The 25839-nt window shown below is 38.1% G+C and overlaps 1 protein-coding gene across 1 annotated transcript in view; it reads right to left on the reverse strand.

Annotated features, from left to right (window-relative positions):
- Nucleotides 1-25839, reverse strand: part of UBE2H (ubiquitin conjugating enzyme E2 H) — a 107010-nt gene that overhangs the window by 22481 nt on the left and 58690 nt on the right. The window contains exons 2-5 of the mRNA XM_081243795.1: nucleotides 22481-22557; nucleotides 21823-21897; nucleotides 3435-3474; nucleotides 2071-2123 (exon numbers count right to left, since the gene is read on the reverse strand). Coding sequence (XP_081099921.1) covers nucleotides 2071-2123; nucleotides 3435-3474; nucleotides 21823-21897; nucleotides 22481-22557 — 245 coding nt within the window. The remainder of the gene's footprint in view (nucleotides 1-2070; nucleotides 2124-3434; nucleotides 3475-21822; nucleotides 21898-22480; nucleotides 22558-25839) is intronic.

Genomic DNA, 25839 nt, shown 5'->3' on the forward strand with positions numbered 1-25839 from the left:
GTTATTGCCTAGGGCTGGGGGATGAGGCTGGGAGATGAGGGGATGATAGCTAAAGGGTACAGGGTTTCCTTTTGAGGTGATAAAAATATTCTATGATAAAAATGTGGGAATGGTTGTAAATAACTGTGAATATACTAAAAACTATCATCAAATTACACTCTTTAAATGGGTGTATTTTATGTATGTGAGTTATAATTCAATAAAACTGTTATTTAAAAAAAAATCTGTTCTGAGATGTGAGGTACTTGACAATCAGCAAACCTCTTCCACAAAGTTCTTCTGGTCAGTAGTAAAAGAATTAGTTAAACTAAAGTCCAATTTACTTTATTGTCATTGGAACCAGCTTGCAGCATTTAGTTATGTATATTTCTACAATGTGAATGCAGTTTAAGAAAATACATCATTACATCAGATATTCCAGGCAACTTGCCACAAGACATTTTTACCGAAAAACCATCTTAAAAGGAATCCCTTTAACCAACCTCAGTGTATATGTTCTTTCTTGTTGCCTCATCTCCTTATAAGCTGCCGTTTCCCTAAAACTCTCATGTTAAACAGTACTGGGCATGATTAATTCACCTATTAATTCAACAAATATGTGAACCCTCATTGTACATGGGCTACGGCTTTAGGCACTTGTACATATGTACACGCACACATGCACGCACGCGCGCACACGAGACAAAGTCCCTGCTCTTGTGGAGCTTACAATCTGACAGGACAAGATAAACAATAAATAAATTTTAAGGTTTTTAAAAGAGGGTGCTGTGCTATGGAGGGGCATTATTTCAGATCAAGTGGCCAGGAAAGGAGGCTTCTCTAAGGAAGCATGTTTGAGATGATAAAAGAAGGTGCCAGCTACACAAAGATCAGGGAGGATAACTCCAGGCAGAGGAAATAACTCTTGAAAGAATTAGGAGGAGGAAAAAAAAAAGGATTAACTGTGTGCTGCTGGTGACCAACCTCTGTGATTCTTATCACCATCCTAGTACAAACAAGTTGACTTGCAGATGGTAGCTGGAATAAGGGGTCTTATGTACCTTAAGACCGCTAAAAGGTCTCACAACTCTCCAACAAGGGGAGGCCGTCTCTAGCTAACCCCAGCCTGAAGTGATCTTTCCCTCTCTGCACCTCTCAGCAAGTGTTTGTTGCCTGTACCACTCATTCTTACAAACAAATTGGTGCGAGGCACCGTGCTAGGAGTGCCAGAACTTAAACACAAATCAGCCCAGCACCCTGACAGCCCTTAGGGCAGGAAATAATCCAGTAGCACAGAAAATGTAGGCACAGACAACAAACACAAGGTAGAAAGTAAAAGCAGGCCACAAAAAAAGAGCTATAAAATTTAGGCATGTCCAGAGATTACTTCCAGCTGGAGCATCAGGGGAAGCTTCACGAGGTGGGCGCATGAGAAGAGGGAGAGTCTGTGACGCCTGAGAACTTGGACATGTGGGGAGAACAGATTGATCTGTTGTATCCCTAATAAACTTTAAATATATTTAAAAATACTTTTAGCTCCCCAACCAAGTTACAAGGCCTGATAAGGCTTCTCTCTCTCTGTGATCTCAATTTACGTGCTGATTCACTGTAAGAGATCATATGTCAATTTCAGCACCGAAGGTAAGGCTAAATTATTCTTTGCTTCATAACAAAGTTTTCACCTTTGAAACAGATGATGATCCCCCAAACCTCTTAATACATCATCTCATTTCAAAGGGACATTCCTAAGAGTTTTTTCCAAAACTAAAAGGCATTACAGATAAACATGTATACAATGTGCTTCAGAATAACACATATATAAAATGTCTGCATATGTATTTGTGTGTCTGCATATGTGTAACACTATACATTAATTTCAGAATCTTACCAGATAATTTCAAACTTCCACTGCTAAACCAAAGTCTGTACTCATGAGAAAACATTTTTTTCACTGATTAAACTTGCCCACCCGGCTTTCAAAATCCCTTCCCATTCCCAACAAAACATTTTAAACCAGAGAAGAAAATCCAAACAACATTTTTTTAGGCAGTGTCTCAACATCTCTAAAAAATATTCCATGGCCAAACTCACCATAGAGAGCCGTCCAAGTTTGATTAATTACATCTAGACACACAGTTCCTGACCTGAAACAGATGGAAAGAATGGCATTTTTTAAAAAATTAGAAAGTTAGTTGCATGTATCTGGCAACTAGTTTAATCATCAGGAAAAATATTTTTAATAGATCATTAAAAAAAACCCCAAAGAATCCCAATTGGGGAAAACATGATGAGGAGCAGAATATACACAAAGTCTTAAGTGTCTACTTAGAAATTGAAAGGGAAAACCAGTAACCATACAATGGAGAAACCAGACAACACCTTAACCATGTGATGAGAATTAACATTGGTTATCAGGGCAGACAAACTTGTGCGCCTCCGAAGAGGATACCCTGAGGAGGACACAATCTCACTTTTTGGTTTTCTGGCCTTAAGAGCATACTCTGAACCTAATTATAAGGAAAAATCAGACAAACCCAAATTGAGGGACAGTAATGAAATAACTGGTCTTTATTCCTTAAAAATGTCAATTTTATAAAAAGCTGAGGAATGGTTTCAGATTGAAGTAGTTTAAAGAAACATGACAACTAAATGCAATAGATGATACTGGACTGGATCCTTTAATGAATTAAAAAAAAAAGTGCTAAAAAGTCCATTACCAGAATATGGCAGTAGATGAAAAAGTACTGCATTAATATTCAATTCCTGAATCTGACAACTATACTGCAGTTACATAAGAGAACATCCTTGCTAAGATGACTGATACATGAAAGTATTAAAGGACAATGGGGCATGATGTACATATATACATACAACCTCTCAGAGTTCAGAATACTTCATATGTATGCACGTGTGTGCGTGTGTGTAATATCAAAATTTAGTGCCATGATAAGGAAAAACTGCAGGATAAATAGTATTCTAAATAGCACTGGAAGTATAAAATAGGAGGCACTGATATCATATTTTAAAATATCACTAATAAAATATTAGAAGGAAAGAAAGGGATAATTAAGATTCATTAACTGTTTGCTTTACTCTCAAGGACTGAGAAATACTTTAAGGGCTGAAAATAATATAATCTGTACACTGAAGACAGATCTCTGGACAGTGTCTATACAAAGAGAACAGAGATATGGAATATTACAAATGTTAGCTGGATATCAAGAGAAATGAAGGACCCATTCATGACAGTGGAAAAAAACCAAGCAGTCCAATAGTGGACCCTGAACAAGTTAGAATATCGTAGTCCTGGATTCTATAACGGAAGTGACCATTCTTATAGTCCTATCTGTTGTTAAAATCCAAAAAGATAATTGAGGCTTTTTTATAACAGAGAGATGAACTCTAACCAAGAGCAGTTGCTGCTAAGATTTAAACATTTTTAAACAGTTACTTACGCTTCATCAATGTTGGGATGGAAAATTTTATTCATGAATCCTGTAAAAAGAGATGTTAATTAGCAGCAAAAAGTATCCAGAGAACAATTAGCTTTAAAGTATTTCAGTACTGGAAACAATTTCAGTATTAGGATAACTCATTACTTTCCATCTTAGATCTTTGGTTACTGGTAAGACTATATTCTCCTGGCTGTGTCAATTACTTAAAATACATCAGAGTTCTACTAATCAAATGAGCAAACTTTGAGAGCAAAGAGAGCAAACTTTGAGAGCAAATGCAGCTTCTAATACAAAATAATCATTACAAGAAATTATTTTCTGAGCTATGAAGGTACTTGCCAAGAAAATTTATAGTACTAAATGGTTTATAACTAGTGCCATGATTAAAGTTAAGAAAGCTGATCTGACTTTCCTCCCCAAAGTTTTATTGTTCAATCACTAAATGTGGAGGTTCTGCATTTGAACTTCTCCTTCCGAAGCTCAGTTACTGGTATCATTGTGCTACACCATGTGCGGAACATGAATGAAGCTGCTGAAATGCTAAAGGAGTACCGCTTCCAAACCACAAAGGATTTCATAAGAACAGTGACCAAAATATTTCCTTTAACTTTAGTCTACTCATTCCAGGAAACCCAGTTTTGATTAAACTTGGGGCAACAAAGAAATTAGGCAAGGTGTTCAAAAAAATTCTGTAAGATGGCTATATCTGTCAGGGATTCAAATTTTTTGATTTATTCCTAGAAAAACAAGTATGTATAGACTTTTAAACAAATATATTGATATTTAAATTCCAAAAAGAAATTATTTTCTAACTCAAAACCAGTGATTTAATCAGTTTGTATACAAGCAAATGACAGTATTCTAAAGCAGAGATCCACTGTCAAAGCTCTCATTTTGTCATCCTTATCGCCTTACTTCCTTTTTTAAATTTAATTTTATTTATTTGTTTTTTGGCCGTGACACACGGCATGCGGGATCTTAGTTCCCTGACCAGGGACTGAACCTGTGCCCCCTGCAATGCAAGCACGGAGTCTTAAGCACTGGACCGCCAGGGAAGTCCCCTTACTTCCTTTTTAGACTTCCTTATTCTGTACCCTCCTTTCAATAAATTGAAGTTCCTTATTTTTTTTTTTTTTTTTTTTTTTTTTTCTGTACGTGGACCTCTCACTGTTGTGGCCTCCCCCATTGTGGAGCACAGGCTCCGGACGCGCAGGCTCAGTGGCCATGGGTCACGGGCTTAGCTGCTCCGCAGCATGTGGGATCTTCCCGGACCGGGGCATGAACCCGTGTCCCCTGCATTGGCAGGCGGGCTCTCAACCACTGCGCCACCAGGGAAGCCCTGAAGTTCCTTATTAAGTGGCTATCACCACGACCCAATCCCACCCTCCCTCACCCCACCCCCATCTTACATGTTCTCTTTCATTCATTCAAAATATATTTGGTCAACATCTATGTGTCAGGCACTGTGCTTATTTAGGGAACAAAACCAAATAAAGACAGTACTCTATTCCCAATGAGGTCACTGGAGCAATGGGACAAGACACACAAAGAAATAACTGCAGTGTGCAAAAAGAGGTGACAGGGGGCTTCCCTGGTGGTGCAGTGGTTGAGAATCTGCCTGCTAATGCAGGGGACAAGGGTTCGAGCCCTGGTCTGGCAAGATCCCACGTGCCGCGGAGCAACTAGGCCCGTGAGTCACAACTACTGAGACTGCACGTCTGGAGCCTGTGCTGCAGAACAAGAGAGGCCGCGACAGTGAGAGGCCCGCGCACCGCAATGAAGAGTGGCCCCCGCTTGCCACAACTAGAGAAAGCCCTCACACAGAAATGAAGACCCAACACAGCCAAAAAAAAAAAAAGCCAAGCATTTGAAGCCCTTAAAAAAAAAAAAAAAAAGAGGTGACAGGGGAAGCATGTATGAGGAGAGGAAGATGTCAGGAAAGATGCAGACAAGTGGCATCAAAGGAAGATCCTCAAGGACGAGGTGTGACAGAGGTCATCTCCAAAAATCTAAGAAACTTCTCTAGACTTAGAAAACGGGGATGAGACTGTATGAAATCCCAGACATTCCAATCCTCACATGCTCTAGCCACTCCAAGTACTAATCATGCTTCCAATTTTTGTTTTTTAATCTTTTGTGTTGAAATAGCTTAATGTTTTATTTACTACTATCAAGAGAGCCCATACAATGTTTAAATTGCTCTGACGCAAAAAGATTTGTGTCCAATTACCATTTCATATTCATTTTTCATTCAAGATGTTTCAAAGTCTAGATGTACAAGGTATGTGTTTATGAGGCGATTATACTAAGCCAATGGAAATGTTCATGCCTTAATGTTAAGAGAGGAAAAAGCAGAATAAAAATTCTATCGAACCTCAGAAAAACACTAATACATATGTCCAAGGCGGCCTACGAGGATATCTGTTGCAGCAGTGTTTATAAAAGCCAAGAACCAAGTTCAACCCCATCAACAAGGGATGGGAGAGACTGTAGTACATCCTTATACTGGGAGTCCTATACAGCCAACGTAGTGAACGAGGCCAGTATGTATCAATTAGGATAGAGCCAAAGCTGAGGGGAAACAAAAAAGTTGCAGGATGATATATTTACAGCATGATACCATTTACATAAACTAAAACGAAGCAACACTACATATTCTCTATGGTAACGAGTATAGAAAACTGTATTGGACCAACATATACCAAATTTATAAGAGTAATTATTTTAGTGAGGGTGCAGGGCCAAGGTCATGGTGGGAATAGGTAACAGAATGAGGAATGGTGATTAAAGATGAATTTATCTGTAAAACTATATTCCTTTAAAAAAGAACTAGCTCTTGCTTTGGCAGCACACATACTAAAAAGATATATGTGCTTGTATATTATTTGCCCTGGTATTTTAAAAAGTGTGCACATAGATAAAAAACTGCAAACAAATATGTACAAATATCAACAGTGCTTAGTTCTTAGTGGTGGGGATATTTTCTCTGTTATCCTTTTTAAACCACCCCCACCCCATACCAGAAGTAGGATCGCAGCAATGGAAATGGGTTAGAAGGAATGAAGCTTCAGAAAACTAAAAAGAGAATCACCATATGATCCAGCAATCCTGCTCCTGAGCATACACCCAGACAAAATTATAATTCAAAAAGATACATGCACCTCTATGTTCACAGCAGCACTATTCACAATAGTCAACACATGGCAACAACCTAAATGTCCACTGACAGATGAATGGATAAAAAGATGTAGTACATATATACAATAGAATACTACTCAGCCATAAAAAAGAACAAAATAATGCCATTTGAATCAACGTGGATGCAACTAGAGATTATCATACTAAGTGAAGTAAGTCAGAAACAAAGACAAATACCATATGATATCACTTATATGTGGAATCTAAAATACAACACAAATGAACCCATCTATGAAGCAGAAACAGAATCATGGATGTAGAGAACAAGCTGGTGGCTGCCAAGGGGAGGGATGGAGTGGGAGGTTGGGGTGAGCAGATGTAAGCTATTACATACAGGATGGATAAACAACAAGGTCCTACTGTATAGCACAGGGAACTATAGTCAATATCCTATGATAAACCATAATGGAAAAGAATATGAAAAAAGAATGTATATACGTATAACTGAATCACTTTGCTGTAGAGCAGAAATTAACACAACACTGTAAATCAACTATACTTCAACAAAAATTAAAAAAATAAAAGAATGAAGCTTCAATAATTTGATGTCACAGGGAACCTCAAAGGTATAAGTCAAGGAAATAGCTATGGTGAAAAAAGCTTTAAATGTTTATCAAAACTGTCTCTGAAAGATTAAGGTTCCTGCCTCCCTCCTTGTACAAGGTCTGGAGATTACATTTGGAATCAATATAGTTTCCACACTGTTTTCAATTTAATCTAGATTTTGGCTTGGTTGAGTCCAAGACTATATAAGAAATAGGGCCAAAAAGGGCTTAGTAAACATATTCTTTAGTAATAAATGGGTTGGAGCCCAGTCCCCAGTGCCCCTGCTAAATATAAAACCCCATCTGAGCTCTGAGGTGGAGAGCAGAATCGGACTGGAAAGAGAAAAGTACTAATAGGGATTTGGCTTCTAGTCCCAACTCTGCTATTAACTGCAGGCCCTGATCAGGTCACTACACTTCTGTGGGTCTGCTTCTTTACCTGCAGCTGGGCTACATGATCTCCAAAACCTCCACTCTTACTCTGTTTGTAAAAGGACCATCAGCTCTAAAATCTAGGATTTAATAACAATGGCCAGACCTCTGAGAACAGAGGACTTAAGGGGAAATGGCCAATGGTTAAGTCCATAAGGGAAATTAATTCTGTGAGGCACATTTTTAGGTACATAAGTATTCTGGAGAATATAATACAAAGTTACTAACAAGCTAAAATACCACAAAGAGACACACAACCCACTGACTATTCCAAAGTAGGCAGAAATGGAGTTTATAAACTTGCCATTGAGGAACAAGCACAGCCAGACCATTTCTACTAAAAAACAATTTCCACACTACAATCATCTCTTCCTATACCAGGCTTTTTCTACTGTTAGAAAAATACCCAACGCAAATAAATGGAAAGGGTTAGATTTATCTATATCTGTATATATCTATATCTCCTTTACATTTGTCCTTGGATAAGCTGTGGGCAGCATTTCTGGCAAAGCTATTTACATTCTGGATAATGATGGCAACATGGAACTTCTGCACAAGGAGGGGAGGAGAGAAAGAACAGGCTAGGAATTCAGAGAAGGAACATTCTCAGGACTGAGTGTGTTTGCCCTGGCATGTTTTCCTTCCTTTTGGCAATGCTATCACCACATTAATGAATTTGTCTGCAACAAGAGAATTTTCCCAACACTTGTTTCCATTTGACCAGGAACTATTTTGAAGATATTTTAAGAGAACATATTTTGAAAACTGCTTTTATGGAAACATGATAAGGGGAAGCAGCAAGTCACCTTTAATCCATATGATTTAAGATTTTATTCACTACCAGACATTTTCTAATGATAACATTTCAGTGATTTGATTAGATAAAATTCAGAACTCCTTTGTTTAAATTTTTTGGACAATTATTCTCTGGCATGGCTCAAGCATTTATAAAAAAGGGGACAACAGGTACAAATGTTTAGCTAAAAAGCTTATCACCTCTGTCCTCCATCTTTTATCAGAAGGGAATCAGGAGATTTATAATTCTGGAGGAGGAATCCAAACCATGCTTAGTTGATGAAAAACTACATATCTTAGAAAACAAAAGCACAGTTTATTAAAATAGAAAAATATGCCATGCTTTTGCTTGTTCCACTCCAATACTCAACCTCTAGAATAACAAATCTCTTGTCCCATAGGCTAATAAACAGAGAAAGTAAATAATGCTGTGCCGAGTCATGCTGAAAACTGTTTTTTATTTCAGACTGTTTCTGTGTCCAATCCCAGGAGGGGATCTGTACAAAGTTGTACACTTTCGAATAACTGATATTGGGGTCAATATGTACATGAAAGAGGCAAAAATTAATTATACTTCCATCTTTGTTCCGTTTACAAGTGGGGATATTTTTAGTGATCAAATTTGTGGATAGAATGAAATACCTAAGGGCCAGTCATCTATCCAGAAATTTCATCCAGAATAATCTTGAAGAAATGAGGTCAAACAAGGTGACTCATGAAACCCTATTACCTTAAGGTAATAGGGTGAAAAGCACGAAAGGCAAAAATGAAAACTTTATCCCAGAGCTAAAATGAACCTGGACTGCAGATGGTTGAGGCAGCTGTGGCCGATATGATTTAATTATAAGCTTATGAATTCCTGTGAGAAAACAGTAAATGAATATATTAAATTACTCTGATATTCTATCTTCAGGACAAATACCCACATAAAGTAGACCATTCAGAATGAAACTGATTAATTCTCTATTTTTAAAGTAGATATAATTATTTAAAATATATTTATTAAAGATTAAATCCTATCTCCCCTAGAAGTATCTCAGACTATAAATCTTTTAAGGGCAATAACTTGGATCTCCATTCCTAGCATGCAGGAGGTGATCAGAGTTAGGGTGTTCCAGATAAAAAAGGGGTGGGGATGCTGCCAGCTTCACTGGTGACAGCTATACTGCCAGCTTTGTGCATTAGTGCACCCTCAGATAGATTTTCATCTTACCTCAGACAGCCAGGCCCAGCCCATGGCAGCCTGCACCCGGGCAGAAGTCTCTTCCGAGAGCTGAGCCTTTCCTACTCAGGAGAGATGGACCTGGGCCGGTCTCTTCTTGGGTGAGGAACCAAGCAAGGAGCTCACTCTCATTGCCCTGTGTCATGGGAACTTCTGAACTGATCCTGTGTGTGTTCAGGAGATCTAAACTCAACAAGGGGTCCTCTTTTCTGTTTCTTCCTTTCTCTCTGATAATATGGAATCTGAGGAATGGGCTGGATGGATAAGAAAAGTTCATTTATTCATTTATAACTAAGAAAAGGTGAAGTGTTATCCTTCAACAGCGTAACTCTTCTACCAACCTAGCAGATTACCAAAGCCTGCAGCCTTAAATCTACTCTTCTGCACTTCCATTTTTGGAAGACTGTAATCTCTTTCCTGTCTCCATAGTTTATCTTTCACTCTCCTGGTCATTCACATAACCACACTGTCTGAATCAGGCAGGATTTATTTTCATGGTCAGAGGCAGCAGAGTATGGACAGAACACCCTGGACTTGAAATTTCGAGACCTAATTTCAAGTCTCTGCCACTGTTACTACACAAAGTCGTGGTTAAAAGATCAGGCTCCAGTCAGACTGCCTAAGTTTCACTTAGACCTACTGTATTTCTTTGCCTTTCTGTCTCCTTATCCATAAAGCTGGGTTAAATAATGGTATCCACATATCACAGGACTGTCACCAAGATTTAATGAATATATGCACAGCATGTGACCAGTAACTCATGAGCTCAGGCAAGTAATTTCATCTCACTTTTCTCATCCTAAAAATGAAAATATCTGCCCCTACATATCCATCTCTTAATCCTTTAGGAACTGTCAAGAGCATTAGAAGGTATTTTGATTATGGGATATTAGTTTTTTTTATAACCCTATCACACTGGAAATGGCAAATACAGTTACTCTAATATTTACTATTAAAAGATTGTTCTGATTGCATTTGGCATATGGAAAAAACACTGGACTGGAAGCTAGAAGGGAGACTCTGCAACTAGTTAGTAGTAATATATCTCCGCCTTCCTGAGTCTCATTTTTACAATCCTTCAAATAAGGGAACAGGATGATATAATCTCCAAAGTTCCTTCTAGCAATATGGTTTTCACCAACACCAAGAATATGAACAAATCTTGAACTGTGTGAACAAGCTTTTCCAAGGGAACTAAGACATTACCCTTATTTGTTTTTAAAAGAATTTCAGTTTAACTAAAGAAAAATGAAGCTAAGGATATATGTTTTCATTATACCACCAATCCTAAAGGGAAAATGAATTTTATGCCCAGAAGATGTCAGATTAACCAACCAGCTCAAAAGCTAGAGGAATTAAAGTTCAAGTAGGAACTAACCTAAACAGCAAGTTAGGTGGAACTTTAATACAGCAAATGGAAAGATTATATAATAATGAATTGCCAAAGGCAGAATTAAAACTGACATAAGCCAGCTTCAAGAAGGAAATGGACAAACCTTCTCACAGAAGCAAGCATGTGCAAAAGCAAGGTTACCCCTTAGAGGTGGCCTGGGGAAGGGAAATCAAAGCCGACTATTATTTTTACTCTGGCTATACAGCAAGATGAAGCTGAATAAATTCAGATATTACAAACTGCTAACAACAGGTTTTTCATTGACAGGGCCATTGACAGGGCCAATTTGACTACTGACTTCTTTCATCATTGACAACTTCAGCACCTAAGCCCCCAAGTCTCTCCCCCACCAACTCCTGTCATTTTTAGTGACATTACCTACACAGACTACCCTCCTCACACCCTGGGGCCTCTCAGTTCTCTAAGCTTCTTCTTAATGATCTTTCCTCGGTTCTATCTCATTCACACTCCCAGGACATGCCTTGAAGTCTGGCATCCCTACAAATAGCTTCACTTCCAAAATCACAAATTCAGACATCCCCTCTCCCACTACAGTCTCCTATCCTTGTCAAAGAGCTTCCCACCCCATGAACAATTCTTTCACCTGTGAACTCTAATCCACTCACCCTCCCTCTTTATTCCTACCTACCACCATCCTTTTCACGTCTTCTCCTAACTAGGTTTAAAAGCTATCACCATCATCACTCTCTGGCAATTCTCTGCAAATCCCCTGCCCTCTCCCCTCCAAAATACCCATCTACAACTGGAGGAAACCAATCATTCACAATTCTTACTTGGACTTGAGGATGTCTCTTAAATAGGCATTCACTCATTTATTCACTAACTCACTCAACAGATATTCCTCTGCAGAACAGGCAATGTATGAAGCCTGGAGTTGGGGAGACAGATTTTTAGTAAAACAGAACCAAGAACTGCCTTCATGGAGTTTATATCTATTGGGTTGGCAGGGAGGAGAGATGTGAGTAAACAAATATACCAGTTTTAAAAAGTATGCTCTATAACAACTTTCGTGGATTCAACATCCCCTATAATTTTCCTCTCTTCTTTCTCTAGTAGCTTGCTCCCCCATTCTCCAATGACTTGGACATCTTACCATTATTCTGCAAATGTCCCACTCCCTTTGCCCCTCCATTTCTCACTTTGACTTAATAGCCCTGTCCATTTTTTTTGGAAAATGGGTGCCAATTGGCAGGATCCCTCATCATCCCCAACAAAATCCACCCCCCCACATGCTAAGTTTTCCTGCCTCAACAGCTTGCTCAAATGCTCATGTTCATGGTCTTCTCAAGTACCAGTCTTCTATTTGTGTTCTGATCTTGTCCCTTCCTACACTGTCAAAGGCATTGCTCCTTTAATTCTCCTCCTGACATCCAACATCACCAAGCTTTCCCTCTCTTCTAGACAACTCCCTGCAAGTAGCAAAATCTCCTATTCAAGAAATAAAAAGTAAAGCCTTCCTTTTCTCTTCCTCTAGGTAACAGCCTCATTTGTATGCTTTCCTCTGTATAGATAGATTTCTTCAAGTAATGTGTATCTATTGGGTTGGCCAAAAAGTTCATTCGGTTAGTGAATAATTGTTCAATAAAATTATTGGTGAAAATAAAAAATGTGTCTTTTATCTTTACTTAAAACTGAACAAACTTTTTTTTTTTTTTTTTTTTTTTTTTTTAACCCCACATTTGTTTATTTATTTATTTTTGGCTGTGTTGGGTCTTCGTTTCTGTGCGAGGGCTTTCTCTAGTTGTGGCAAGCGGGGGCCACTCTTCATCGCGGTGCGCGGGCCTCTCACTGTCGCGGCCTCTCTTGTTGCGGAGCACAGGCTCCAGACGCGCAGGCTCAGTAGTTGTGGCTCACGGGCCTAGTTGCTCCGTGGCATGTGGGATCTTCCCAGACCAGGGCTCGAACCCGTGTCCCCTGCATTAGCAGGCAGATTCTCAACCACTGCGCCACCAGGGAAGCCCTGAACAAACTTTTTGGCCAATCCAATACACCAGTTTTCAACCTTGGCACCTTGATCCAAACCACCCGTATCTCTACTCTTTCCCCACAACAGCAGAGTGATCACTAAGCCTGTTTAAAACGTTGCAATGATTTTTTTTCCATTACATTAAGAATATAACTCTTGGCTTCCCTGGTGGCGCAGTGGTTGAGAGTCTGCCTGCTAATGCAGGGGACACAGGTTCGAGCCCTGCTCTGGGAGGATCCCACATGCCGCGGAGCGACTAGGCCCGTGAGCCACAACTACTGAGTCTGCGCGTCTGGAGCCTGTGCTCCGCAATAGGAGAGGCCGCGATAGTGAGAGGCCCGCGCACCGCGATGAAGAGTGGCCCCCGCTTGCCCCAACTAGAGAAAGCCCTCGCACAGAAACGAAGACCCAACACAGCAAAAATAAATAAACTAATTAATAAACTCCTAGAAAAAAAAAAAAAGAATATAACTCAACCATTTAACCTGGCCAGCAAAGCTCTACAGGACCTCGCCCTGCCTGCCACTTGGACCCCTTCTCATATCACATGCTCTCGACCCAGCCTCCCAGCCTCATCTCTCTTCCCTGAGCGTGCAAAGGTCCTGCCTCGGGGTCTTTGTCTTCACAATTTCTTCTGCCTAAAATGCTCTCATCCCTGACTTTGGAGGATCAGGGCTGGCTTTTTTCCCCTTTTCATTTAAACCTCAGCTTAACTTTACTTTGCCAGAGAAGCCCTTCCTGAATACCTAATCTAAGATAGCTATCATGTCAATTCTATCCCATCAGTTCTCTGCATAAAGCTCTCAGACATTTAAAGTTTTGTTTGATCTCCCCCCCACCACAAAAGGATTTAAGGGTGAAGGGAGCAATTTGTTCACTTCTGTATTCCTAGCACCTAGAATAATGCCCTGCACACAGTTGGTATCTGATCAATTTGTGGAGCTGATTAGAAGACATGATGCAAGATGTATCCACTTTATGAGAAAGTAGGTTCTGCCTCAGCTGCCAGACATAATCTTTTCAAAAATCTATCCTGAAAAATCTCATTTTCAAAACTCCAGTAAAAGGAGAGCTTTTAACAACGGCTTACATTCTCATAGCATTATCTAAAAAAATTTTTTTAGGAAACTTTTCTACTAGAATGTAACTAAAACAGGAACTAAATTCAAACCCAAGGTTGCAAAAGTAGAGAAGTATATAGGTGATCTTAATGGAATTTGCTTCCTCAGTCTAAGAATTCATTCTATTTGTGGAAATATAGTGGTTCAAGTAGTCTTTGTTAAATGACTGACCCCAAACCTCTCATGCATGACACACTACTCTCTACTCCCAATCCTGGTCTACTCCTGACTAAGCAGGGCTCAGTCAAGTTACTCACAATAGTTCCTGAGGGAGTAACTGTACAATGTTTCCAGCTAGGAAGACACAAAGTAAATGGTAAATATTCTAAGTTCTACAGTTAGTCATACCATATGTTATAAAACTCCATTCCAAAAATACTGTGAGGTAATTTCTGGCCATAGTGAAATAAAAAATGTATTATGCCAGAAGAGTCTGTGAATCTGCCAATGAAAAAGGTGAAAACATTTCCTTTAATCACTGGCACAAGTAAAAAGAATATGGTGCACTGATTATCAGAATATCTTTTAATTAAAAACTGGTGGCAGATTGGGAAATTTAGAAGGAACTCAGACAGGTTATCTAGTCTAGTTTCCTTTGGAAAAGAATGACCTAAAACCATTCTATTTAGATGACAGTCTGACCTAATTGTAAAGGCCATTGGTATAGCTCAAAATAGCATTCTAATTTTTGTTATTGTCCATGACTCTTTCGTTTTGTTTCTATTTACTCAAATGGACTTGGCTAGCTCTTGCCATATGCTATTGACATCAATTACACTGAAGAATGAGACTGGTTTTTTTCCCTGGCCATTCTATCAACATTCGGCAAACACATTAAGTGGTCTCTCCAGAATCTTGTTCTCAACAATTCCTCTTACACAATCAGCTTTGGTATCATCAAATTACAGTCCAGACACACAGCACATATAGCCTGCTCCTGAGAGGGGCCTCCTCACTGTTAATATGGAGATACACACAGGGAGTATTTCAAAAGTGAGTTTCTAGACTTGTTAGCTGGCTCTTACAAAAGAGTTTTCTATTTTAAAAAAGTATAAATGGTGACAGAGTTCCCAGGCTGGTCTTAAGGTTATCTACAAAAGATTCTAAAATACTCTATAGTTCTATCTGAAATTAGCAGAATACATGTCTATTAATATACTTAGTCAGTAGACATTTAAAAATAAGATGAAATGACAACTTTAAAATTTTCTCTTGAATGCTAGTGTTTAAGTAAAATAGGTAGATCTGATGGAGACTACTGTAGGTCTTGAAGGGAACTTTTCAAGGTACTTTCAAGACCTTTAGAGCAGGGGTCCCCAATACCCCCGCCATGGACTGCTGGTGGCTTGTTAGGAACTGGGCCATACAGCAAGAGGTGAGTGGCGGGCGAGTGAGCGAAGCTTCAGCTGCCACTCCCCATCACTTGCATTACCGCCTGAACCACCCGAGCCCCCACGCCCCCCGTGGAAAAACTGTCTTCCACAGATCCAGTCCCTGGTGCCAAAAAGGTTGGGGACCGCTGCTTTAGAGGCTGAAAGGCTTAAATCTAGTATTTTATGTTGTATTTTATCAGAAGACATAAGTTTGCCCCCTTGGGTGAGGTTTATCCAAAGTATTACTGTTATTGGACTTCCCTGGTGGTGCAGTGGTTAAGGATCCACCTGCCAATGCAGGGGACACAGGTTCGATCCCTGGTCCGGGAAGATCCCACATGCCACGGAACAACTAAGCCTGTGCGCCACAACTACTGAGCCTGCGCTCTAGAGCCTGTGAGCCACAACTACTGAAGCCCGCGTGCCTAGAGCCCGGGCTCCTCAACAAGAGAAGCCACCGCAATGAGAAGTCCGCGCACCACAACAAAGAGTAGCCCCCGCGTGCCACAATGAAAACCCAACGCAGCCAAAAAATAAATAAAATTTTAAAAATTAAAAATAAATAAAAAAAATAAGAGGCTTAATTCTGCCTGTTGAAAATAAGAGAACAGACTCTCCCCTCCCCTTCTGTTAAAAAAAAAAAGTATTACTGTTATTATTAGCTGTAAACGGGAGCCTTCTTGGTTCATATGAAGAGAAAAATGGAACAAAGGGAAACATAAGTGGAGGAGTCAGACTGAAAAAAGAAGCAGATAAGAATTGCTCAAGGTAACAAGGGAAGGGAAAAGGGAAAGGAAGAAAAGGAGTGTAGAATAGCTATACTTAAAGGTTTATTCCAAGATGGAGTAAACTAAACTGTAAGCAGAGAAACAAAGGAAATAGTAGGTACACTTACACGCACAAATAATTAAAACTGAAGGTAAAAAAGAAAGGAGTGTGGTGGGAAACATGGGGGCCAGCAGGCCCTTAGCAAGCTACCAGGTGAGAATTCTGGCCAAGGATTGCTTGGTGGCTTTCTAGAACAAAAGACAGGAAAAGCATAGACTCAGACAAAGATGTAGACAGGACGTTCAAAAGACATGCACTTGCCATATGTTTTTAAATATTTACTTTTGTAATAAAAGGGAACTTACTGTAGAATATTTGGGAATTACAGAAAAATGGTTTTAATTCCCTTAACAGCCATGGATAACTCTAGCCAATATTTGGCATTCATACTTGGAATTTGCATGGAAAAAATTATTGTTACACTATATAATGTTATACATTTTCCTGTGTGTTCCATTATTTATTTATTTATTCGTTCATTCATTTATTTATTTTCGGCCATGCTGCATGTGCGATTTACAAAATCTTAGTTCCCTGACCAGAGATTGAACCCAGGTCCCTGGAAGTGACAGTGCCAAGTCCTAACCACTGGTTGGCCAGGGAATTCCCTCCTATGCGTTCCTTTAAAGATGGTGTTAAAAGATGAGGAATGGTTGTGAAACATTCTGTCCATTAAAATGTACCACAATTTAACTACTTTATTATCAACTGGGTGATTTAGGTTGCTTCCAACTTTTAAGTGTTAAAAATAACACTGCAGGGGCTCCCCTGGTGGCACAGTGGTTGGGAGTCCGCCTGCTGATGCAGGAGACATGGGTTCGTGCCCCGGTCTGGGAAGATCCCACATGCCGCGGAGCGGCTGGACCCGTGAGCCATGCCCGCTGAGCCTGCGCGTCCGGAGCCTGTGCTCCGCAATGGGAGAGGTCACGGACGGCGGCGAGAGGCCCGCGTACCGCAAAAAAAAAAAAAAAAAAAAAAAAAAAAAAAAAAAACACTGCAATTTACATACTCTTGTATATTAAGCTTAGTGTACACCTCTGGGTATTTCCCTATTTTAAGTAAAATCACTCAAAGGATACAAAATTTTATCAATATATACTGTTAGGTTGGCTACATCATAATACCTCTGCCAACAATGTTTAATCTGCCAATTTGATAAGTCATATATTCTCTCATTTTCTTAATCTGCATTCTTTGGATTAGACACAAAACCATTTGTATCCTATGCTTATCGATTATTTTTAATTTTTATAAAAAATTGCTCCATGTGAACCTCTGTATATATGAGATCACTCATTTTTATTTCCCCACACAGCAACTGCAAGTCTTATCTTTGACGGATAAAAGCTCTTCCTTAGTAGATGAGCACACGTGTAACGACTGAAAACTGTGAATCTGGAGAAGTATGGAATATGGCAGTCTCTGTAGAAACTCCTCTGCGTATAACATAATCTTCATGGGCTGGGCATTACTTGGGTTTCGAAAGAGGATTTGTAAAGTCCTTATGTTCACCTTCACATCTCTGAAGCTTTGTAAAGACTCTATTCTCAATATGTGAAATACAATTCTTGTAAAAGCCTATCTCCTCCATATACTCTTTCTTCCTCAACTGAGCTGCTAACTCACACTTCTCCTAAAAAGCAAGGAAATGCTGTCATTAAAGCAAATGCAGTATTTTATATGTGTTGCTTTTTTCCTCCCAACTAGTGAAAGCCTTACACAGCCTTCCTAACTATCGGGTAGAATGCCATATATCATATATTCTGAGTATTTAATACATTGGTCAATATCAAACATGCAGACTTCATTTAATTCCATTATCTCATTTTCTAGAAGAGGAAACAACAGTTCTGATAAGTATCATTCTCACAGTCAAGGAGAACCAGGGCCAGAACCATTCCTTCCCACTCTTTCCTGAACCAGTCCACTGACCAATCACATTCGCCTAACTACACAGTGACACACCCAGCAGCACTGCTAGCATTCTAGGAGTGTTTCTGAATGAAAAAGATAAAAGTCTGTACTTTAAAATAAATCAGAACTTAAAGATTCAAATATGATTTACATCAAAGCAGTCTCTCTGGAAAACGATGCAAATATTTCAATGACATTACAATTGATTAAAGGAGTTTTATACTTTCCTTTTGAAAGAGCCCATAGGGCCAGTTTAAAAGAAAATCATAAACCTTAAACTTAAGTCACTTTCACAATCATATATCATTTTAGATTTCAACTGATGTTACTTTGTTTTTCAATTCATCTTATTCTCTAGAATTAAATGACCTTTAGCCATTTCAAGAATTTATATCCAGCTTCAAAGCATCAAGATTTGCCATCACTCGTGATATTCAAAGAGAATGTAAAATTCCAAAAGATGAGCTTAAGATGTTTGGAACAATGGTGGCATTGTAAGAGTAAGCTCATAACTTCCCCAGGAGTCTGTTTATATTCCTTCTCTTTCCAAAGAGGAGTTGAGGGAGTTTATTGCTGTTTTGGGGGAAAAAACTTACTTAAAGATGTAAACTGTTTCTAAAAGGACTTTTTGAGGTATACCTCATGCAATCATGTAACTACTGAAAACTCTCTAAAACTGTATTTGGAGTATATACCAAAGATGAGCCTGTCCAATTACATTGCATATACACTTACATATGCATAGAAAAATGTTTTAAAGTACATTTTTATGCACTTTATGCAAATAATGATATCTATTGAGGGATAGGATTATAAGACATTTTAATTTTTCTTTACTTTTGCTCACCTGGACCTTCTTACATTCCTACTATGGATATGGAGCATTTATACAATTAAAAAATACATAGTAATATTAAACAAAGAAGTATATATACATATATATTTTAAAATTCCAAGAGCTAAACATTAAAATACTTAATCTAAATTTGCACATCTCAAAATTTGGCTCAGAAAGAAGGGTATGCCTGCCTAGATACTATAGAGGCAGGGTTTAAAAAGAGCAGTGAAGTTGGATTTATCTTATCTCCTTGCCCTTCTGTATAATTCTGCAACTATCTATACAATTCAAAAAGGAATCTTTGCCTATTCTACATGAGCCACTACCTCTCAAAATGTTTAATGCACATTCTAACAGTAATTACACTGTTGACGACCTGAAAATGGGTCACCCCACACAACTGTTTAAAACTCTCTTATGCAATCTTCCTTTGGAGGAAACAAGGACAGCTTGTACAAATATTTCAACTAGATCTACTTCCCTAAGAGAATATGGTACACATTTGTAGGTATTACCAAGTTCTAAAAGCACACAGAAAGGCAAAGGAAAAATTATAAAGAAGTTAAATTAGCCTAGTCATTTGTCCTAACCAATTTCATGTTACATCATTAATTTAAGAAAGTACAGAGGCTTCTGTTGTGTTATTAGTTAATAAACAATGTCTGAAGTTTAGATATTTACACTTTGAAAGTTATGATGAAATAATTATATTACCTGGAAATATATGTTAAGACAAGACTTGAGAAAAAACTACATTTCTACAGGATATGTAATTGCATTTCTATAGGTTCCTTGTTAGTTTCAACAAGCTATACTCATTCCTTTCTGACTAGGAATCTAGGGTAACAAAACTAGATTTAGCAAGCCAATTTCTAGTCTTTAAGTAAATAGGTATGTATGAAATATATTTGAATGAATTTACATGGTTTGGACATTCTGTTTGTAAAGGTTTAAAGATCATACCACTCAACTACATAAAAGTTTTTTTTTTTTTTTTTTTTTTTGCGGTACGCGGGCCTCTGACTGCTGTGGCCTCTCCCGTTGCTGAGCACAGGCTCCGGACGCGCAGGCTCAGCGGCCATGGCTCACGGGCCCAGCCGCTCCGCGGCATGTGGGATCTTCCCAGACCGGGGCACGAAGCCGTGTCCCCTGCATCGGCAGGCAGACTCTCAACCACTGCACCACCAGGAAAGCCCCTACATAAAAGTTTTAAATGCCTATATAGAAAGAAACACCCTAAAGTTAAAAGACAAACGGGGGATAGGGAACCACAATGTGACACAAAAGCCCTCCCGAACTGAGTGAAATCTACATTCCACCACACTGGAATGGAACTGAGAATGGGCTGGTGTCCCAAGTATGGTAAGGTATTAAGTCAGATACACTCAGGGATTGTCTCAAAGATTCAGCACCTCACAGCACTCTTCTTATATCACCAGCTGATAACTCTAAAACTTGGAGGCCCTTATAGTAATGGGGAGATTTCCAATTCAATTATCCATAAAGTATCTTCTCAATTACTGAGTTTAAAAACTCAACTTAAGGGCCCTTAAGAGGAAATCACCAGTTTATTCTTAAAATGAGCACTAAGAATCCCAGCCTAAGAAGGGATATAGATGCTCTGTAGTATTTTTATAGCATGAAATTCTAAAACATATAAAGTAGCTAGATGTCAGGGGGCTAGGCCGTTGCATCTGACTGGGAATTAGCCTGTGACTATTCTAACGTTCCTGCATTATTTATCCGAGACAGAAATGTGGGGGCCTAGAATCAAAACATAAAGCTCAGAATGTCTTTGGTCCACCTCTTTTAAAAAACCCTTTTGGGGTGGTAGGGCAGTCTAAATTCCAAGAGTTCTGGCATTAGCTCTGAAGACAAGCCCACAGCAGTAGCAAGATATCTGAAACTAACAATTCTGAACATGAGATTCAGTGTGACAGAGAATGCTTTAATATATTCCAATTTTATTTTCTTCTTCCTTCTTAAAATTGGTCAATATTTTATAACATTTTAAAATCATCTACAGAATGAAATGTTTAAAAGTTGGCTTAAGTTAGCTAAGTTACTACCATTCTACAGTAAAAAATATTTAAAGGTTATCAATCTTCAATCAAATATACCTCTATAGCATCTGATGCTAAAATACCTAAATTGTCACTAAATGCCTTAACAGGGGTAATAGGTTAATATCACCGATTAGGGCAGAAGATGAAGGTGAGGAAAAAAATACCCTTTATACAACCCCACTGAGGTTTCTTCTCTACTTTCTTTAGCTGTTTAGAGGGCTAAAAAGATTGAGAATGTAGAGAATGGAAAAGGGTACCCAGAGTTGGAGTGAACAAAAGTAAAGTAGGATATACACGGGATTTTTAAATGGCAGAATTAGAATAGGCACTGTAAAATATTAATTCCAACAATCTGGCATTTAAAATGAGATTTAAGATGTTTATTATTTTACTGCTAATAGCCTGAATGAACAGTGGGTCTTAAAATTGTTTAATCTGACCCTAACAGACAGAAAAATCTAGAGTTATAGTCATTACAAGCATGCAAAGGGTATATTTAAACATCTTCTATCACACTATGGAAGTACCCCCCCCAAATTACTAATTAACCTAAGCCAAAAAAGGAAAAAATTCAGTTAAGTTAATATTTCTGGAATTAATGATCTCCCATAAAACCTAGGATTTTTTTTTTTCCATTTCAAAACTCTCTAAGGAGAGAAACTGGGTAGTTACATACCTATAGATGGAGATTTGAAAGGGTATTTATCAGGAAGATCCACTCTAACTTTCCATACTCCACCTTCATATGGTGCTGAAATAAAAGCAAAGAAGTTAAACATTAGGATTGTGCCTCCAAATCAGAAGATAAATCTGAATGTAAGTTAAACATTAAATCCTAACCTGTTTTGAGAACCTTGCAAATTAATTCCTTCAAGAGTCAGGGAACTCTTATAAGTAACTAACTACTATAACTAGTAGGTACTCTATGTTCAATTATAATACTTTTCTTTAAAAAATCTAGAGTTAGCAAAGGTTCATTTTCTCCCCGAAATTTACCCGATTCTTTCAAGTATCAAACACTGTTCAGTTATTTGGTAAGTAATAGCCTACTGTCTCAATCTATACCATGCCCATCCCACCCCCAAAAAACAACCACAAAAAACATTTCCACAAAACCCAGAATTCACAATTCATGTTTAATACTGTCACACAGAGATAAAAGAGAAAAGCATATAAAGTAATTATGATAAAAGCAAGATTTCCTCACTGCTTCTAGAATTAAATTTACTTTTCAAAAACTACACATATCACCATCTCCCTTGATATTCTCACTGTCTATTAAGGAATAGAGTAAAAGATTGTAATAAAAAACACATACCAACACATATACTTACTTCCTTGTGGTCCATAAAACTTCACTACAAATTCATTGAGTCCTCCTAGGATCGTAACCTCATGCTTACTCTCGATGCTAAGGTGGAAGGTAAAGGAAATTACACAGGCTTTATATATTACCCAGAAGAACTAAAGATGGCTTCCTCAAGATAGGCCATTTAAAGTGTTATCAACATTTTATATGAAAGCAATAAAATATAAAATATGAATAATAATTCTTGTAATTTAAAAGGCAATATACGCTTTTGTGAAAAGAATATGAATGAGCTTTAGATTCAGAGAAGCTGGTGTTCAAATCCTAGAACTGCCATATACTGAGTTTGAGCCTAGACAAAATAATGTAAACTCACGCCCTGAGCCTTTTGTTCTCCTTTGCAAATCAGGAAAACACCACTTTACATACCACTGTGAAGATTAAATGGGTTAAGTATGTAAAATGTGTAAGACCACATTGTATATATAAGTAAATGAAAAATAGGCACTTAATTTTAGTTTTTCTCCCCTCTGTACTGTCCCCACCCCATCCTATCCCCAATGACCCTTTAACATAAATCCAGCATTCCCTTTAGTCAAATTCAAGCACTCAGCAAAACACCGATTCTCCTGAACTGGAAATGCTGTGCTCCTAAAATTACACATTTACTAAGGAAGTCCCCGTAATTTTCTCCCTGGCTTAGAGAATAATCAAAATAACTAGTGATATAACCTTGCTATAAGTAGCATTGCCAAAGGCAAAAGACAAGCAAAAAAAAAAATTTTTTTTTTAAACCTTATCTGTAGTATTTATTTTCACCTACTCTTTTCCTCCCTCTTTTCCATCCCCTTGAGACTGGCCTCTAGGTTCTTATGTGCTCGGGGCTGGAATCACAGAGCACTAACACTTCTGTGTTCCCTTCCTCAAAAATTTACTTGTCCCGAGACCCACCCCTTTAAGGTACTAAGATTCGATTATAGAAACCAAACCAACCCACATCAGCAGAAGAGAGGGCTACTGGCTTAATATCTGTTTTGTCTCTGCTTTGTGGTCTAACCCAATAATGACTCTACTGAGAAAAATTTTAGATGGTGGGGGCTTTAGGGAGCTCTCAAATCCCACTGTAACCTTAAAAAAAAAAACCAACAACAACAACCAGATATGACAGACTGGTCTCATCTTTCTCAACCACCAGTGCAAATTACATTTTAATTATGTGTACTATTATACAAAAGAAAAAAGGCAAAGAAATTTAAAGTGATCTCTTAAATAGAGAAAAATGTTAGTTTTAAAGGCTTGAAATTAAGTATTTGGCTCTCCAATCCTTTGTCCTGTAGGCCACAGAACAGAGGCCAGGTGTATTTTTGGCAAAGTCCTTGCTCAAGAGCAATGAACAGTATCCACTAGAGATATTAAATAATAAGATAATTCAGTCTATTTGATCTCATTCTTTTTGAAAACTATTTTAATAACATGCACACTGAAAGGATTCAAATAGTATCCACACTGGAAAATTGGCTTCATTTCTCATGGTCAAATGACACATTCATGCATGCTTTGGTGTACTAAATTCTTCCTAGCACCTCCTTACAAAATATTCCAAAGCTAATGTTAATGTAATAAATTAAAGTACATGTTTAAATTGTTTTAAAACAAAAACAACCAAAAAAGCTCCCTTGTGTTAGTAAAAGTCAAATCTAGTTACAATAAACAAAGTTAATTACAAATAATTAAGTTCTCAAAAAAACAAACAAAAACCTTGGGGATAAAAAGGCTTTCTTAAGAATGACACCAAAGCCAGAAACCACAGAGGGAAAAATCAGCAGATGCAAGCACACACACACACGTTTAAAACTTCTATATTATAAAAAATAAAGTTAGGACAAAGGACAAGCTAAAAAGAAAAGACCAGAAGAGCCAAGCAAAGAAAACTGAAATTAAGCCATAAAAAGTCCAACTCATTAAAGTAGTTTAAAAATGAGATATTTTCCACTATTAATTGATAAAGATGAAAGAGCTAGATAAAACCCAGTGTTCAGTGGAGTATAAATTGGTATTCCTGAGGACAAATTTAGCACTATACTCTAAAACTTAAAATGAATTTACTCTTTTACTCAAATTTTACTTCTCTGAAGTTATTTTTAAAAAAACAAAAAACACACTGCTGGTGGGAGTGTGATACGGTTTCAACCACTCTGGAAAACTGTTGGCACGGTAAAGCTGCACACATGCATGTCCCACACTCATCAGCACTATTCCCAGTAGACAGGAATACCTATGTTCACCAAAACACGTTTAAGAATGTTCGTATAGCACTACTTGTAATATCCAAAAATTAGGTTACAACCCAAAAGTTCATCGACAGTAAGAAGGATAAATTATGGTACAGTCACCCAACAGAATATTACACAGCAATAAAAAATTAACTGTACATGTAAATGGATGAGTCTCAAAGATATTACAGTAAGTGAAAGAAAGCAGATACCAAAGAGCACATACAATATGATTCCATCTACACACATTTCAAACAGGCTAAATGAATCAAGGTGTTAGAAATTAGGATAGTGGTCACCCTCTAGTGGTGCCTGGTCATTGGAAAGGGGTTTGAGAGGGACTTCTAGAGTGCTGATTACACTTTTATTTACAGTTCCATTTATCAATGAGCTACAAAAATGATTTGTGCACTTTTTGTACATATGTTACTATTTAATAAAAGAAGTTTACTAAATATAAGACTATCTGATACATGTACAGATATTTTTTATTTAAATTTTTAAAATGAAAATAATTTGGGCTTCCCTGGTGGCGCAGTGGTTGAGAGTCCGCCTGCCGATGCAGGGGACACGGGTTCGTGCCCCGGTCCGGGAAGATCCCACATGCCGCAGAGCGGCTAGGCCCGTGAGCCATGGCTGCTGAGCCTGTGCGTCCGGAGCCTGTGCTCCGCAAGGGGAGAGGCCACAACAGTGAGAGGCCCACGTAACAAAAAAAAAAAAAAAAAAAAAAAAAAAAAAGAAAATAATTTAAGTATTTATCAATAGGAAAAAGAATTATAAGCCATTTATGCAACAGGCTGCTACTAGTGTCTATTATTGTTTACTAGTGTCTTCTCCCCACCCAGAGCTCCTCTAATGTATGTTTCTGCTTAACTTGGGGTATCCAGAAGTAGTCAAAATGAATACACTGTAGTACCACATATAAAGATATCTCAGACATTAAACTAAATAAATTTGCAAGAATAATAATGGAGTAAGGTAGAGAATTAAATGAGTTCAACAAAAGAAGTCAAACTAATTTTACAATATAAGAATCTGTAAAAGCAGCATTCCCTATCAATCAGACCTAACTTGCTATGAATGACACTGATCTACAGCAATTACTCTTAAT

This window comes from Mesoplodon bidens (assembly GCF_964165515.1).
Source record: "Mesoplodon bidens genome assembly, chromosome: 9".
NCBI lineage: Eukaryota > Metazoa > Chordata > Mammalia > Artiodactyla > Ziphiidae > Mesoplodon > Mesoplodon bidens.